The 17516-nt window shown below is 36.5% G+C and overlaps 1 protein-coding gene across 6 annotated transcripts in view; it reads left to right on the top strand.

Moving 5' to 3' along the window:
• Pcdh19 (protocadherin 19) overlaps window positions 1-17516 on the top strand; it is a 105776-nt gene that overhangs the window by 60896 nt on the left and 27364 nt on the right. For 3 of the 6 annotated variants that reach the window (XM_006257222.4, XM_039099722.2, NM_001169129.1), the window contains one exon: window positions 2117-2289. In XM_006257222.4, coding sequence (XP_006257284.1) covers window positions 2117-2289 — 173 coding nt within the window. The remainder of the gene's footprint in view (window positions 1-2116; window positions 2290-17516) is intronic. The other 3 variants (XM_008773420.3, XM_006257224.4, XM_006257223.4) reach the window with 1 other exon arrangement.

The raw sequence follows: 17516 nt of genomic DNA, 5'->3' as shown, positions 1-17516 counted from the left end.
ATCAAAATGGAACAGTGTGTAATCTCATGCAGGCAGGTCATTGGTTCTCTCCTGAGGTATTATGAATGCTCAAAGGCAGGGCCAATTTTTGTTTCTAAATTATAAACTTTGAATCCATTTAAATTTTGGATTCGTATATACAGGAAACCATAGAATCTAGGCCATGAAGCTAGGAATGGTAAAAACTTTAAATTGTGAATTTCCAATTGGTCTTTTTAACCATGACAGAATTATAGGATTTTCTTAAATAGACTTAAGTCCTGGTAGGTTGATTGGACCGAGCTATCTCTGTGACATAATTTGGAGGAACTGAGTAAACTGGCCTGTTGAGTGATTTGAATTCTAATGACTTCGATGCTCAGATATATTTTATGAAATAATTAACTAACAGGGCAGTGCATTATCTCACCAGACTCCTCATTTTCTTATAACCATGGCTTTCCAGTTACTTCTCTCTTGATCTTTCACTTTTTATGTTTATGTTACCAAGCATTCAACATCTAGGTTGGTCATGTATTAATTTTATAGGCTTCCTCTAGGACAAATGTGCAGAGTGACATATTGTCCTTGTTCTATGACGAAGCTCTTACTATATGCAGTGAACTTTTTAATGTCTCCTAGAGTCGGGCCTGTGAATGTTCGAAGTTTAAAATATTGATTCATATACTTGTGGAGTTTTCAGAAAATTTGTGCTTGGTCAGCAATAAACTAGAAGGCTGGAGCAGCTGATGGTATAATTTGTAAGCCTGAGAATTAGAGACCTAGTTGTAAAGATTCCAGTCTGAGCCTGGAAGCCTGAAAATGAGGAGTTCTGAATATGGGAGAATATTGATGTCCCAGTTCAAGTAGAAAGGATATTCAACCTTTTGCTTATTGTTCTTTTCAGGACGTCTTCAATGGATTGGATGAATCCTACCAACACTGGGGAAAGATACATGCTTTACTCAGTTCTTCAATCTAAATGCTAATCTCTTCAGCTAACACACTCAAAGACACATTCTGAAATAAGGTGTAACTAGCTACCTGGATCACCCTTTGCCCAGTCAAATAGACACCTAAAATTAGACCAAACCCATTCTGTGCACCAATGATTTCCTCAGCTACAGCTAGCCATCCTTTTCTTTGAATTTGTCCCTCCGTCATTTTTTACTCAAAACTGACAGGGGAGCCAAGATGTAGTTTAGGCTTCTAATCCCAGGATACAGGAGGAGGAGGCTGAAGAAGGGGCTTGTCACATCTTCAAAAGCCAATGTTGACTATATATCAAGGCTCTGGTCAGCCTTGGGTACAGAATGAGACTCTGTTTCAAAAAAACACACCAAGCAATCAAAGAAGCAGGAGACTGACCTGGTTTTCTTCAACTCTGATCATCCTTTTTAATTTTAATTTTTCTACCTCAATTTCTGCCATTTTTGCTTTTTATAATTGATGCTTAGTAAATATCTGTAGAGAAACAATTTTAACCACTGACATTCGACAAGCTGAGTTTGATCTTAGATGTGCTACATTTGTTTTGTTTTGTTTTGTTTTGCCATCAGTGTGACCATGTGCAAGTCATTTAACTTCTGTAAAACTGTCGTTTCATGTATAAGTAAGAATATAATTAGCACCTTTGCTTTATATAGCCAATATGACTTAAAAAGTTAATGTTGATCTCTTAAAACAGTAACTCATGAACAGTAATTTCTCACAAAGCATTAACTATTTCTATTTGACTGTATAACTGTATAAGGGTGGGGGAAAACCCAGAATTGTGATATTGTTTAGAAATGTTTTTTAGATTTAGATTTTGCTTTCTAGCCACCTTGCCTGCGGTGAAACAGTAAAAAAAAAAAAAAAAAAAAAAAAAAAAAAAAAAAAAAAAAAAAAAAAAAAAAAAAAAAAAAAAGCTAAGCAAATGAACATATTAGCTGTATAAGCATTCAATATCAAGAACCTCTTTTTATTGTTAAATTCTATTCTCTTCTAACAGAAATGTCTCTTCTTCATATTTCTACCCTTTTAGACAATCTAGCCACTGCTGGCCTCCTTACAGAGCTGACATCATCCTGGCTAGGAAAGATTTTAAAAGTCAGATCTATCACAGTTGTAAATTAACGTACTTTCTTCAACCCAGCAGCTCCACCTTCAAGGACCTAGAGGGCAACAGCCTGAAGGATAGTGGGCATGAGGAGAGTGACCAGACCGACAGTGAACATGATGTCCAGAGGAGCCTGTACTGCGATACTGCCGTGAATGATGTTCTCAATACCAGCGTGACCTCCATGGGATCTCACATGCCTGACCATGGTAAGGGCTGGACAACTTTAAGTTGAAACTGTTTGCTCCGAAGAACCCAGAGTCTTTCTAGACTCATTGTACTACTTTACTGCCTTACAAGTGTTACTAGTTTGTTCACAGGTTAGCAGCACTTAGAGAGTTTTGAGATGTACCACATCAATTGAGATAAGTCTACCTCCTTGTACAGTGTTGAAGCATTTCATAAGCGGCTGCATCCACATTCTTTTAATAATAACTGCACTGAGTACATAGGAAGTAAGCAGATGCTTTCTCACCAGGAATAAATGACTGTTTATGCTATAGTGCATGGATTCGGCTGAGCAATTAAATTGGATAGAACATAGCTCCAATGAGACTAGAGAGGTGGGGTTTCTTTCTCTACTAGTCTGGTTAACTTACCCCAGAGACTGTTCTTGGCCAACAAATCATGTAGTCTTTCCTGGGGATACCAAGTACTAGACATTCTATTTTGCTCACAGCGTTTCTATTTCAAAGCCACAGAGCTACTGCTGATGTTTATGTCATTGGTTACAGGGGAGACATGGTAAGAGAATGTGATTGAGTTCATACAAACCCTTCTGTTATTGTGAAATGAATCTTCAAACACATGCGAGGAGCCACATCCTCATTTATGAAGAGAACCTATTTTATGAACCCAGATACAAGTGCATTTAGGAAGAAGCAGTCTTTAAAATTGTGCTAGGCAGAAACCAGGGTATCAAAACACTAGCAGAGTTTAACTAAGGCAGATTGTTCATATGGACTTGGGCACAAATGTCATTTTCAATATTTTACTGATGTAAACATGATATGCAACCAGCCTGTCTTTTCCAATTAAGAAGTATGAATTCAATTTGGTGTTTAGGCTCAGTGAAGCTTCAGAATGCTTGGCTATGTCTTGAGAAAAGCTAGTCTCATGCTCAGCTGGAAGCCCTACTGCTAAAAGTCTTAAAGACGAGAAAACAAAATATGGTGATTACGTGCTGGTCTTCAGCTGTCTCATTTCACTGTAAACATCATTAAACTCTTTTGTTTTGGTTTTCTAAATGAATCCAAAAAATGCATGATTCACAAAACTAAATGTTTTTCATGGAAAAAAATTAGCCACTGTAAATTCTATTAAATTGTCTAATCCATTCCCTCCTCAGGAGATTCAAGTGTCAAAGTCTGTAATATAGACAGGTCACTTCCAATTGTACTCTGCTTCTTTCCTTAATTGGCGAGTGGTGACATCTACAGAGATAATATACTTTCTGGGAAACCTTACTATATGACTGAGGATGAAAAAAATTAAACATTTATATAACTGAAACAGAGGCAATTTAATTCTCAGAGGATGCAGACAGATATGTATCATTTCCTACTCATGTGTATCTCAAAGAAAGGCTTTCTTCATTTAGATCAGAGGTTTTCTCTTAGATGCTCTCTAAAATGAAATTACTCCAGGAATGAAAATCGCCGTAATTGATTCTCACTTTATGCCTGGCTAGACCAACATCTGTTTTAATTTTTTGTCACATTTCTCTAGGAAAACAGTATCAGTGGGTTGCAGCTAGATGTTCTGAGTGTTTCTTACAAATGGGTTCCCTTATGTACTGTGTAGATTGAAAACAACACGAATATTATGAAATGAGGATGTGGCAGTATCCAAAGACTGTCTTGTATAAAAATTGATGATTTCACATACTCTCATGCACATAGACACATTTTTCTTTGCTATATCATTTTGGCAACATCTTTATTTTTCGTGTATTTGATTTACAAGCTTATAATTTCATTTTTTTTATTTTTCCAGCAATGGTTAAACTTTGAACTAATACTTGAGCTGGTCTTTTTGAGTTTGAGTGACAAAAAACAAATTGTACTCTTGTTTAAATATCAGTCTTTACCAACAACTTCCAATGATTTTATAATACGTAACTGTATTCTAAACCAATCCCAGGCTTTCTGTAAGAACTGCGTCACCTGCTAACTTGGGTTGATTATTAGTACTCGAAATAACAACAACAACAACAACAAAAACAAAAACAAAACCCAAAAACCAAACAAAGAATCAAAAAGAAAAGCAAAAAATAAAACCCACAATTATTCCAACCATTTACATTTTATAGTATTTATTGTCTCAAAATTGCGTTCATGTAAGTGTATCTTATTTTATGCTAAAGCTCATTAGTTGAAAGGTACTCACTCACAGAATTTACCATACAATCCAGATCTTGAACTCTTCAGACAAAACTCTAAATCTGATGCTTCTTTTTGTTTGTGAGAACCATTGCGACAACATCCCAAATACAAGCAACAAAGGGTAAAATCTTACACCACTTACTGGGGAGTTTGGCTCAGCTTGGATGCCAGAACTGTGGGTCATTCTTATGACATTTCTACTTTCAACATTAGCATCATCTCTTTCTCTGTGCATGTGGGAACATGTACTTGATGGGAAATCACAGGAATATCAAAGTAAAAATGATTTTTATGTACCCATTATTTTTTTTCTTGAGCTGGCAAAAATGGCTGGTTATGTAATCTCATTGTATTGTCAGTATTTAAGATGGTACAGATTATATTTGGCCCATTCTTTTTGAGAGACACTGGAGCCCTAGGCTTCACTGAACTGCCTTAAGTGCCTTCAGTATTTGTTTTTATTATATATATATATGAACACACTGTCCCTGTCTTCAGATATAGCAGAAGAGGGCATCAGATCTCATTACAGATGGTTGTGAGCCACCATGTGGTTGCTGGGAATTGAACTCAGGACCTTTGGAAGAGCAGTCAGTGCTCTTAACCACTGAGCCATCTCTCCACCCAGTATTTGTTTTTAAAACTTTGCTACAGCATGCGAATGCTCAGTGTGAATGACAAGAGAATCTTCGGTCTTGAGTAAAGGCCCAAATGTCTTAGTATTCAGTAACTTTTCTGAGAGTCCTCTTAAGCAGAGAAACTCTAGAATCACTGTGTTCAGTGAGGGAAGGAGACTGTTTAAAAGACTTTCAAATTCAAAGGACAAAACCCAGATGTTTAGTTACTGGAGAGTTCGGATTATGTTTTGATTACTTCACAAAAACATATTTGTGATCTGAGTCAGAATGCCAACAAAGGAATAAAAAGAGTCTCTGCTTTCTAAAGCACTCTAAACCATGGCATCTCTCTTAACAAGTTTGAAACCAGGTCAGTAGGTGGGTGAACTTGTTGAACTTAATTCCCTGGTTGCCATACAACTCCAGCTTTATTTGCTATCCATCATACCCATAAATTAATATGGCTTATCTAGGTTTGTCCCCTGTCGTGTTGATCTTGTGACTTCTTGGAAAGGAAGATGTTCTTTAACCTAAATTTCCCTTGATATAATGTACTCTTTAGAATATTATCTCTCAGTTGGTCTCAAAGCACCTTGAGAACGCGTGCTACCACATTTGCCAAGCTTATTTCTGTCTTGGCTCCTGGGGTGATTTGATGCAGATCTTGGACATCACAATCACAATCACAACCACATCTCTTATTCTTTTTAAAATACAATTCTTTTTTTGAATTGGATATTTTTTAAATTTACATTTCAAATGGTATTTCATTCCCAGTTTCCCCATTTATAACCCCCCCTATCACATCTCCCTTCCCCTTCTTCTATAATGGTGTTCCCCTACCCAACCACCCCCTCCCGACACTCTACCCTGACATTTCCTTACACTGCAAGGCTGGGGGGAGGTCTAGCCTTGGTAGGGCCAAGGGCTTCTCCTCCCATTGGTGCCCAACAAGGCCATCCTCTGCTACATATACAGCTGGAGCCATGGGTCCCTCCATGTGTACTCTTTTGATGGTGGTTTAGTCCCTGTGAGCTCTGGGGGTGGAGGGGTATCTGGTTGGTTGCTATTGTTCATCTTATGGGGTTGCAAACCCCTTCAGCTCCTTCAATCTTTTCTCTAACTCTTCCATTGGGGACTCCATTCTCAGTTCAGTGGTTGGCTGCAAGCATCCACTTCTGTTTTTGTCATGCTCTGGCAGAGCGTCTCAGAAGACAGCTATCTTAACCAATGCATTCCCTGTCTGATTTTATTCAGTAAGCTTGCCACTTTCCTGAGAAAATAAGAATAGACTCCTTTAATGCCTAAAATTGGCAATAGGGTGTCAAGCGATGACTTAGACTCCTGATTTTGTTGCATAATTGAGGATATTAGCAGATTGAATCTCTCATTAGCCACGTTTTCTCTGAGATGAGTTGTGCTAGCCTTAGTAGATCGCTTGCTTCCCTCTTACTATTTTTTTTTGCAAAGCCATTTATGGTGATTTGGATATTGCATTATGCTTAAATGTAAAGTTTATCAGGATCATGTCTTAGAACTGCACACTAGTTCCAAGTAATTTGTTTCAGATCACACTCAATTTCCTTATGATTTTAATTATTGATTATAAATTCATCTACTGAAAAGATGACGGTAATTGCTCTAATATGCACCTAATTTGGAGTTCACTACAACACTGAGTTGGTTTCCTTCCCATACTTATTGGTATCTAACAGAAGCAATACACAGAAACTTACAGTGATGTTGATCAGTGATGTTGATCAGTGATGTTGATCTGCTTTTCACATCCAAGCACACCCAAATGCAAGATCGTCATTGCTTCATTTAGGGAAGAAGTTTTAACAGGAAGTGTTAAGTTCTGCCTTTTATGTAACATTTATTTACATCGTTTAGTCATTTACAACATTTAGTCATCATCTAAATATTACTTAATGTGTTTTCTGTGTAAAATATGGATCAGAAGAACTTGGTGTGCACCTAATGTGACTGCTGCTATACCATTGCCATGAAAGTTTCCCATAGTCTTCATTCCGTACATAGGCTAGTGTCAACCACAAATATATTAAGATTTTTGTACTTAACACTCTACCAACAGTGTGGAATTTCATTTTCTCTAGTCTTTTAGTGAAATTAGGATTCAGTGACTGAACATCTTTATCTCCTTATCTATCCCCTGACTTACCTTTCACCTCACTAAATTTCCAAACACTCATTTCAATTAATCTCTTGGCAAAACAGGGAGTTCTCAGTGGAGAATATTTTGTGACACTGCAAAGCAGTATGCTGCTGGGCTCCAGAAATTGTAGCTCTGACCAGATGTTCATAGAGTAATTGAAAATTCCATTTTATCAGAATAGCATTTGCTGTCAAAAAGTTTTATCTTTACTTCAACAAAGAGGTTGATTAGATCCCCCTGGACCTGAATTAGCATCTTTGAGGCTAGATATACTGTTTTGCAATTCATGTGGTTATTTCTTTCCTAGTTCCGCTCATATAGAAACTTTAAAAAGAATCTTCATCTTGCTAATATACACACTGAAATGTTTAATTACTTGAACATAGAATCAGGTTTACAATGTTGCCATATATATGATACATCATATATATGACATTCTGCCCCAGGCTCAGTATAGTATTTTGATATTAAGTAGGCATAAGACATACACAACACTAATTTTTCATTCAAAAATTAAAAATAATATTACATTTATTATTTATTAGTGTATATGTGTGTGAGTGTCTGTGTGTGTGTGTGTGTGTGTGTGAGAGAGAGAGAGAGAGAGAGAGAGAGAGAGAGAGAAAGAGAGAGATAGGGTTAGAGAGAGTTAGAGAGCATTCAATCAGTGACAAGCATGTTTATGTTAGAGAGCATCTTGGAGAAATTGGTTCTCTCTTTCCACTTTGTGGGTCTTGGAGATTGAACTGTAAAAGCCTATACCAACTGACCCATCTGCCCTTCCTCATTCAACAATATATTTTTTTGAGGGCTCATGTGTTATTGAATGTATTAACTCTGCTGTTACTGACCTGCAAAAAAAAAAAAGTAATATGTTTTTACTTTTCCTTATTTAGGGTCTACTGAGATGATTCAATAATAAAATTATTATTATGCCAATACAAAAGACTAAGAAAAATATTACTTTATGAAAATATCCCATGATCTAATTTGCACAACAGTGTTAGAAAATATTTTAAAACATACTCATTTTGAGGTTGAATTTTCTGTTCATCTTTAATTTCACCATAACATGCTAGGTTTCTTACCTTGCTGGTTTATGGCTATTCAATGCCTAATTCAACTTTTTTTCTGATGCCCAGAAATATTTATTTTTCTCTCTGTCAAATATAACTTTGAAGCTAGGGAGAGAGGCGAGAGGTGGAGCTTATCTTTTTTCAACTGATACATTGTTGGATTACATAATAGGATTTCTACAAAGCATTATTTATATTTTATTAAGACAGTCATTGATTTCAATAGAAAGCTGCTTTTAAATAATGAAATATCTTTGACATTAGCAGTTATTCACTTTTTTTTTTTACATTTTATCATCAGTTTTTCTTCATGTAAGACATTTGGAGTAAAACCAGATGTTTATTTTCTTTCAAATATGAAAAGTAATTGTGTGTGTGTGTGTGAGAGAGAGAGAGAGAGAGAGACGAGAGAGAGAGAGAGAGAGAGAGAGAGAGAGAGAGAGAGAGAGAGAGAGAGACAGGGGTTTTATAATTTATTTGGAAGCTTTAGTTGTTTCACATTCAAGATCATTTGCAAATTTACTATTAATACCGGTTAAGATGAAAGATTCATTATTCATCCAGAGGGTGCCATGTGCTATCTTGATTAGATTATACTATGAATTTCAATGGTTTTAAGCACTGGAAGATAGAGCAGGGCGCACAATGAACAATTTAGAGTTTGATTCTGTAGGAGTTTATGAGCCAGTAGCATAAATGGTCCAGTATGGAATAGACGGCCATATGATCAGTGAAGAAATCAATTAAGATTATTTGAACTGGAAAGCAAAATGCATTTTCAAAGATACTTTGGTGAAATGGGATCCCATTGGAGAAATAGCAGGAAGCCCAAGATTGTATGCTAGATAAAATTGTGTTCTATTTGGGTGGTTTGCTAGGTGAATCTCTCCCAGATGTTGCATGCAAAAGCAAGTTCTATAGGGTAGAATGAGTAGATAGAGTGCCATTAGGGTAACAGGTAAGAGCGAAGTCAAAATTGATGGTTTCTTAATTTTTTTCTACTCCTGACTTATTTCACCTATAAAAAAGGTTTAAATGAAGTATATATGTGGACTAAATAAGTATATACATAAATGTTTCTTAATAATAAATCATTGAGAAATATATTTTAAAAATATATCTTCTGTATACATTTATCAATTATTAAATATGAAAGAAAATTTACATATGAAAAATGTGAATTTACTTATTTATTTTTACATAGTTAAATATTGGATTGATATTTTATAATGCAAGATATAGAAACTTAATTTTCTAAAATTTAGTGTAAAAATACTGTGATTTTTATATCCATCAATGAAGAGAACAGTGGTTTGTATAAATACAGATCAAAAAATGGCAAAAGTATCTTTCCATCCATTTCAGAATTTGTCAGCATCATATCTTAATCCCAAGCCAGAATTCATTTAATGATTTTTTTAAAAAATGAAACTCAAGTCAGCAACTCAAACATGACATTTTAAAAATAAGGCATTCTAAGACAATATAATTCAAAATATAATAATTTAATATGCATTGAGGAATTATGGAAGAAAAATAATAAAAACCTTTGTTTCTTGTGATTAAGTCCTGTTGTTTACTATAAGAATAGCATGATAAACATGGAATTTCATACCATTCAATATTCTGTCCAAGGTGCTTCCGGTGGTGTGACTTGGTATTGTGTGGTGCCTGAAGCAAAGTACACATGTTGTGTTTTGTAAGAACCAAAGCTGCAATGCTATTGCAGGATTCAACATGAGCTAGCACTGTCTAAAACACCTCAGATTCAGCGTGCCATTGATTCTACTTAATTTGTGGTTGTTGTGTATACAGAAATATTTACCTGGCATCAGTTTTTCTACAGTCCCCATATTCAGTTACATGATCCTACATGGGATTGTGGCCCACATCCTAAGGGGCTATAATATTGCCTGTTTCAAGTGCTTAAAAGATGCACTAAAGTAGGATGCTAATTATCCTTTTTGAAACTCTCCTTTTATATAAACTTATTCCTGCCTACAATTATAAAACTATGAACCATTATAACCCATCAGGAGAGAGAAGCATGAGTCTAAACACAGTGTTTAAATATTTGTATTTTTCTGATTCTTTCTCCTTTAGTACATTTACTATGAAATAAATATGGGAAATTATGTATACTAACAGTTTAAGAAGCAACTTAAAGTATATCAGAATTATACAGCATCTATTAGTATGTGGGTGCTTGCAAGATGGCCTTTCTTTTGCCATACCTGTTTTTCAGTCATCAAGAATTAATTTTTCCCTGGTGTTTTAAATCTCTGTCTTCACCATGTGTCTAGTATGCATTGAGCCAAGGAAACCTTACTTAATACATCCACACTCAAAAGGTACATTTTTTACAGAGAAATATTTTCACTTTTTCTTCACGTAAGACTTCACAATAAATCTCCAGCTTAGAAATAAAAATAACAGCACCAAACACCAGGTCACACAATGTTTAAGTTGGCCTCTAGGGCAATGAGAAATGTCGTTTGTTGGGTACTATCAACAGGCTCTTAAAGAGATGTTTTCAGAGGTCCTAAATAATCTAGAAGTTGGTCATACATGACCTTCTAAAACTCAAGGTGGGTGGAAATGACAGACTTTTTTTTTTGTAACTTGGAAGAATAGTATCTCAAAAACCAATTATTCTGCTAAGTGAAGGGAATATAAAATTGTTCTTCACAGTGAGGGGCCTGGGAGATGACTCAGCAGGCAACAACACTGTGTTCAAGCATGGTGGACCGACTTTAAATCACCAGAACCTATTTAACACGATTTCCCAAACGTGTACCACCGTCAGTGGGGGGAGGTTGCACAGACTCCAAAAATGGTTGAAGCTTGCAGACCACCAGCCAAACCCAAAGTTTACCTGGAGACTCCGTGTCCAGGGAACAAGGCACAGAACACCCGAAATCCCTCTTGTCTCTGTGCTTATGTACATGTACACACACACACCCCATCTCAAACATGTGTGCACATACACTCCCAAGAGAGAAAAAATCAAAAGAAAAAGAATGGCAATGAAATGGTCTCTAGAGTTATCAAGTATAGCTTTTGAGGACAGCCACATGGGTGTAGGTGACAAATTCAAAATGGTATTGCAGGAGATGTAAGGTTTTATGATGAACTCTGGACATCATTTAGAAATAGGCAGGCCAGAGATCTGCTGTGTGCCTAGAGGTATGTACAAGCTGGCATGTAGCAGAGGTCACATGAAAGGCACTGGATCTAGGAGGTGCTACAGGAATTTATCAGAAAATGTACTTTGAATTCAACGTACTGCCACATTGAAGAGGCTTTTGGAGGGGCACTTTGTCTCTTAAGAGTCCCTGTAATCAGGAATAATAGTTCTACTTTGTTATTCTTCACAAGGTTTAATAACAAACAGGCAGGCTGCTAAATAAAAAAATAGACATTATTTAATTGTAAGTTTTGCTCTTTTTAATCTAAGTAATGCCCACTTCAATGCAAATGAGATTACTTGGATTCCTGTCTCAACTTAACTGGAAAAATTTCAACATGGTTGAAGTCAGAGCTCTATACATATGTTTATGGACTCTTCGTCCAACCGGTTAAGCCTTAGTGGCTTTCTGAACCCTGGCCTAGAATCTAGTCTCTTAAGTCTTCTAGGAGTATAATTGAAATCTGGCTTGACTGAAAGTATAATTTATAATGTTGTTTCTTTTTACGTGAAAATCTGAAAAAATACGTTGCTCTAATTACCTGGGAAAACTTGGTAGCCCTAATTGATTATAGCAAGGTAGCTTCCCAGGCAGGCATTAGTTTGCAAATACTAATTCTGTTCCAGAAATCTGTTTTCCAACTTCTCTACTGCCATTCTCTCAATCTCTATATTTTTCTATATTTTTTCTTCCCTTCAATGGATGTTGGACGACTTGCTTTCCTCTCTGCTCTTCAGTCTGTAAAATTACCAACCTGTGTGAACAACAGAATCTTTCCATTTTAATACATGGGAAAGAGGGAGAAAGGGAAAGATGTAGGTTCCAAGATATTTAGACTGGTCAAACTGTTCCAAGCCATCACCACCTGCTGTTTTTAATCATTAATGAGGCTGTCAGTTAGCTTTAATCTGGGAGATGAACCAAAAGAATGGTTTTGATTTTAATTTAATTTAAAAATGAGCTTATTGAAACAAAAAAATGCCTCCAGCTTCAAAGAGTCCTGTTGTACCCTACTGATAAACCAAGACAAGCTAGCAACAGAAATGGAACAATTACTGATATGCAAAAGTAAATTATTTTAAACTCAGGCAACTTTTGTTATTGCCATGACTAGCCAGAAAATTTAGTTCTTTTAATTTGAGCATTGATTGCATCCCCCAGACACGCTGCATATAAATATCTGTTCCATTTTTTTCTTTCTGGGAGAAAAATTGACGTACAAAACAGTTGAACAGCTGTATTAATGTCAGAATACAAATTGATGACAAAGTCCAGAGTGCAGCACAAAGTACAAATTATTTCTCTGGACTCAGTGCTCATCAAACTGTTTGTACATTTCAAAAAAAAGTTGAGTGATTATCTGTGAGTTCTCTATTAAGCCTGAGTTTTTGTATAGTGGGTGATTTTTGCTTACTGGCAAAATGAGAACTCAGAAAAACAATGCCTAAACATCAAGTAAGTTTCCGAGAATGTAGCCAGGCCTTTGTGAGGGCTGTCAATTTAGACGGTTTCATTGTACCTGTCTTGACTTTCACCAAACGCTTTCAGATTTATAATTGACTTAACCTGAAATCGGATGGTGAGGAAACCTTCCTTCTTTGATTAGAGAAATCATCACCATTGGGCCCTAGTTAACTAACTCCAGGGTAGGCGTATCAAATCACAGTAGTCTGCTAACACAGCAAGTGAGCACTTTCCGAACTCAGCTGCTAATCAATCTAGTCAGCTAATGAGTCTGCAAAACAGACTGAACTACCAGAGCAGGCACCAAGAAACCAACACTTCAAACTCATTATCTCCTATTTACCTTTTGGTGTTTCCTTTGTGATGCCAATTAGTAAGCCTTAAAATGATCTGTTCAGGCTTTTTCAAAGAAACCCGGTTTACTCTAAGGATTGTGGTAGTCGAATGTTTCCCATTATGAAGGAAAATGACTGGCCATTTGAGTAAAATTTGAGTGACTGATCTATATTTTTCTGGCAAATGAAATGCCAGGAAAGTTCTGTGGTCATATAATTTACAATGTTTTCCAGGTTCTGATAGTATGAAAATGGACTGAAATTGTTTCCACTATGTCTACATTTTGCATCAGCAGATGCATCTGTTGATGGTCCTTAGGTCCTACCCAGACTGTAGCTGTAGCAAGCCTGCCAGAGCCTGTTTACCTTGTGTTTTGGACTGAATTTTGAGTAAAGATAAAGTTCTGTTTTGCTTCCTGTGTGATGATGAGCCAAAGATGAGTGTTGTAGTGTTGGAAGGAGGAAACATCTTTTAACTAGTGCTCCTTAACTCAAAATGATAGGTTGTCAGATAGGCCCACCCATTACTGAAAATACTGTGTTTCCATGCGGAAGATGGAGGAGCAGCATTCTTTGTCCCTGTTAGTTCCCCATTCCACTCTGTTTGGTAAGCCCAATACTTGGGAGTAAGTATATCATTAAAGAAATATTATTGTGAGCATTTGAAGCATGTTGCACCCTGTCCTTTTGCGTATCCATCTTTAGCACCTCGTAGTGGCTTTTCTTTTGTATTCTAAATAAGAATTATCTAAAATAAATAACGATTTACAGATCCCGTAGGACTGAATCTCTAGATGAGGAATTAGCTGTCTCTTAAATGAGATTTACAAAGTTAGACAGTGTCTTACATAATTTTGAAAAGGAGAGCATCTTCTAGGGGAACACTATTAATCATCATCTAGGATCCTTTAGAGCTTAAAATTCTTACTCCAGAAATTCAGGTATGGAAGCAGATATAGAACGTGTAGCATTACTGAGTCTTTCTGGCATCCTAAATTCCAATTGCCATTAATATAGAAGGTTTGAAACCTTACAGTCTCTGGAACCATTGTGCTACGCAAGGCATACTATAATACATTATTTATCCTTTACAACAATTCTAAGTGGTAGACAAGCGTAGAATTAAAAACAAAAATCTAAAGAGTGAAAAAAAAAGCTATTTGAACTGAAGAATAAAGTCAGACTTCTCTTAGTAGGCTGAGAATTGTACAGAAAGTTAGAATGAGGTGATGAGAGAGCAATGACATAAGCTGCACATATTTGTGGTTGAAACTAAGATCAACAGGGATTGAATGAGATATAATCAAGATTTCCCTCAGTAAGTATGATGTAAGTAATCCTCATAGGTAAGCCTCAGAATTCTGCTTCTCACACATAGACAGTGCCCTATAAATATAGGGTGTAGCTCTTATGAACTGGCTCTAATGGGAGAATACAAATACTTTAATATTGCTCCATAGTATTCAAATTCAACATTGCCAGTCTTGCCACACAGCATAGGAAAAAAAAAGATTACAGACTTTGGAATAGGACAAATCTAAGTCCCTGGTTAACCTTTGATAATTGATGACTATAGACCTCAGTTTAGTCACTCAAATTTTATCTCATTTGCAAAATGGGAGAACTACAGAAATTACTTCTCAAGGTAGTTATGACATGATTCACTTTGTCTATTTACTGCCAAATAGTAAGTACTCAAAGCATAAACAGTAGATTGAGTCACTGACCTAGCCTTTCCTTTCTGTTTGATCTCAGTCAGCATCCCTATTATCCCAAACTCCATATCTGAGATCCTTTGAACAGAGGCCAAGGCATTGCATTTCATGATGATGGTTCAAATTGCAGGCACCCCACAGGAGGACAGTGAATATACGTTTTCAAATTCATATTAAGTTGTAAGTGAGTTTTTGTTAGATATTGTTCCAAAGTGGAGATTATGGAGAGATTCAGGGAGGATGACGTTCTTGATACTGAATACAGTCTTAGAGGAGGAAAATGCAGAGAAAAGAGAGGCCACTAAACCTTACAAGTTTGCTCAGAGCTCTCGGTGTCCTAAAGAACATTTGAGAGTTGTTATTTGATTTACTTACTGTGAAATGTGTAGATGTTTGGAAGCTCCATTCCCTATCCAGTCATTTTTGTGAACCATCCCTTTTGAGATATAAAGAGATTATAAGATCCATGAAAGATTGGAAGTGAAGTCTGGGCTAATTTAAGTAAAAATAAAAATAAAAATGCATGCATTCTGGAACCCTTATGAGGTAAGCAAATCTCTGGTTCATTTTTTTTCCATAGTGGTGTTCTACTTAGCCTTCCCTAGGTCAAAAAATGCACAGCTCAGTCCCTAGGATCATCTGTATAACTCTTGCCTCGTTGCTCTTAAAAAGCTGATAAGTGGCAGATATCATTGATTCTTCTGCTGTTACTGCTGTTCGTACAGCATGGTCAGACTTTCCAAAAAAAAAAAAAAGAAAAAAGAAAAAAAGAAAAGAAAAAGAAAATACATTTTTCATTTCTAGTTTTTCCTTTAAAAAGTCACCCTACAAATAAAGAATCTAAAGAATCCCTTCTGTTCTTTTTCTACTCCAAGAATGCACTGAAAAATGCCCAGCTCCTACCTGAAAGGTCATATCTTCTTGCCATATGAATGACTTCACAGCAGGTCTATGGGGACACTGTCATCTGAGAAATGATGGGGATTTATGTTTCTCTGAATTTTTGCCCTTTTTGCGGTGTAAAAAAAGTGAATTTGTTAATGATTGAAAAAAGAAAACCTTCAGCCGTGGGCTCTTAAAATCTTAGGATTTCATACAAACGAAATAATCAATGAAAAAATTAGTGCGACCCTTGCCTTTCTTAGAGTTGTTTGCCATGCTTTACTCTCAGTTAGGTGGCCCACCCTTATTGGTTCTAAGCTTTTGAATGTAGCTAGCAGACTGCATTTTTGCAGCATAAAGTTTTTGGCTTGTGAGGGACCTTATGATGTAATTTCATTTGTCAATATGCAATTGGAAAGGAGGGACAAGAGAGAACTGTGTACAAGTAAAGATAAGAAGAAAGAACTTTAAACACAGGGGTCAGCACCATGGGGTTTTTTTTTAAATGGCTGATTCATTGAGAAAATCATGTTCCTTTCATAATTTGACATCCCATAACAAATGCAGCCGAAATTATATAACTTCTCTGGATCTAAAAGTCTAAATTGATATGCTATAGGAAAAATATTTAAAAGAGTCCCTAAAATAATTTTGTAGCACGTGACTCAGTGGGAGCAAGAACTTGAAATTTCCATAGCGTTTGTTTACCATGCTGCTTTGGCTAAAGTCAGTAGCCTCTCAAAATTTTGACCTTGTCTGTTTGTAGGGTGGGATGATGAGCAGTATGGGTAGGACCAATAACCATATACCAATAACCTTTATATGTATCACACCTCTTCTTGGTACACTATAATTGTGAATCAGATTGCTAGGTTGCTCTCTCCCTTGTGCCCTTCCCTTTCATGTCCTGTTGGCCTGAGAGCTTTCATCTCAGTGTGATCTCATTTACCAAGGAGGGCACTGGTTGACCCAAGAGTCAGGGGGTTCAGGTTCTCATTACATTCCACAAAGGCTGTATGGCTATAAACATATTATTTGCCTGCTTGAATTTCACATCTTTATAATGCAGGGTATTGGTAGAATTTGCCAGGGAGCTATGTGGAGAGAATTGAATGAGATGGTAGTATATGGCAAGCATTTAACGCAATGCCTATTATTTAGTAGATACCCAAAACGGAATTGCCAAAATTTATCCTTATGAGTCATTCTTCTTAGCCATGTCTGTTTCCTACTTTATAATATGGACAAAATAGAAGTCTTACGAGTAGCCTTATTTGACTAGAAATCTGTGCTGATTTCTTCTTTACCTGACCCTCTCTTTCAGTACGTAGGTGTATGATTTCTTTTCTTGCCATGCAATTCACGACTTGCCAGTGTTTTCCTACTGCAGGAAGAGGGGAGGGGGGGGTTGATAATTGTTAAAGCCCTTCCACTGCTGAGCTTTCTTTTATCTGATTTTGGGTTCGGGGCACAACCTTTTCAGATTCCTGAGCACATAGCCATTTGCCAGTGGGTCTGTAATGAGTGCCATATTCAAGGTAACAGATGGTATGGTGTGCTTGCTTTGAGGGGTAATTGTTCTTTTATCTTAATTTCCTC

Source organism: Rattus norvegicus, chromosome X (genome assembly GCF_036323735.1).
Source record: "Rattus norvegicus strain BN/NHsdMcwi chromosome X, GRCr8, whole genome shotgun sequence".
Lineage (NCBI taxonomy): Eukaryota > Metazoa > Chordata > Mammalia > Rodentia > Muridae > Rattus > Rattus norvegicus.
This window is presented reverse-complemented; position numbering and strand designations above follow the sequence as displayed.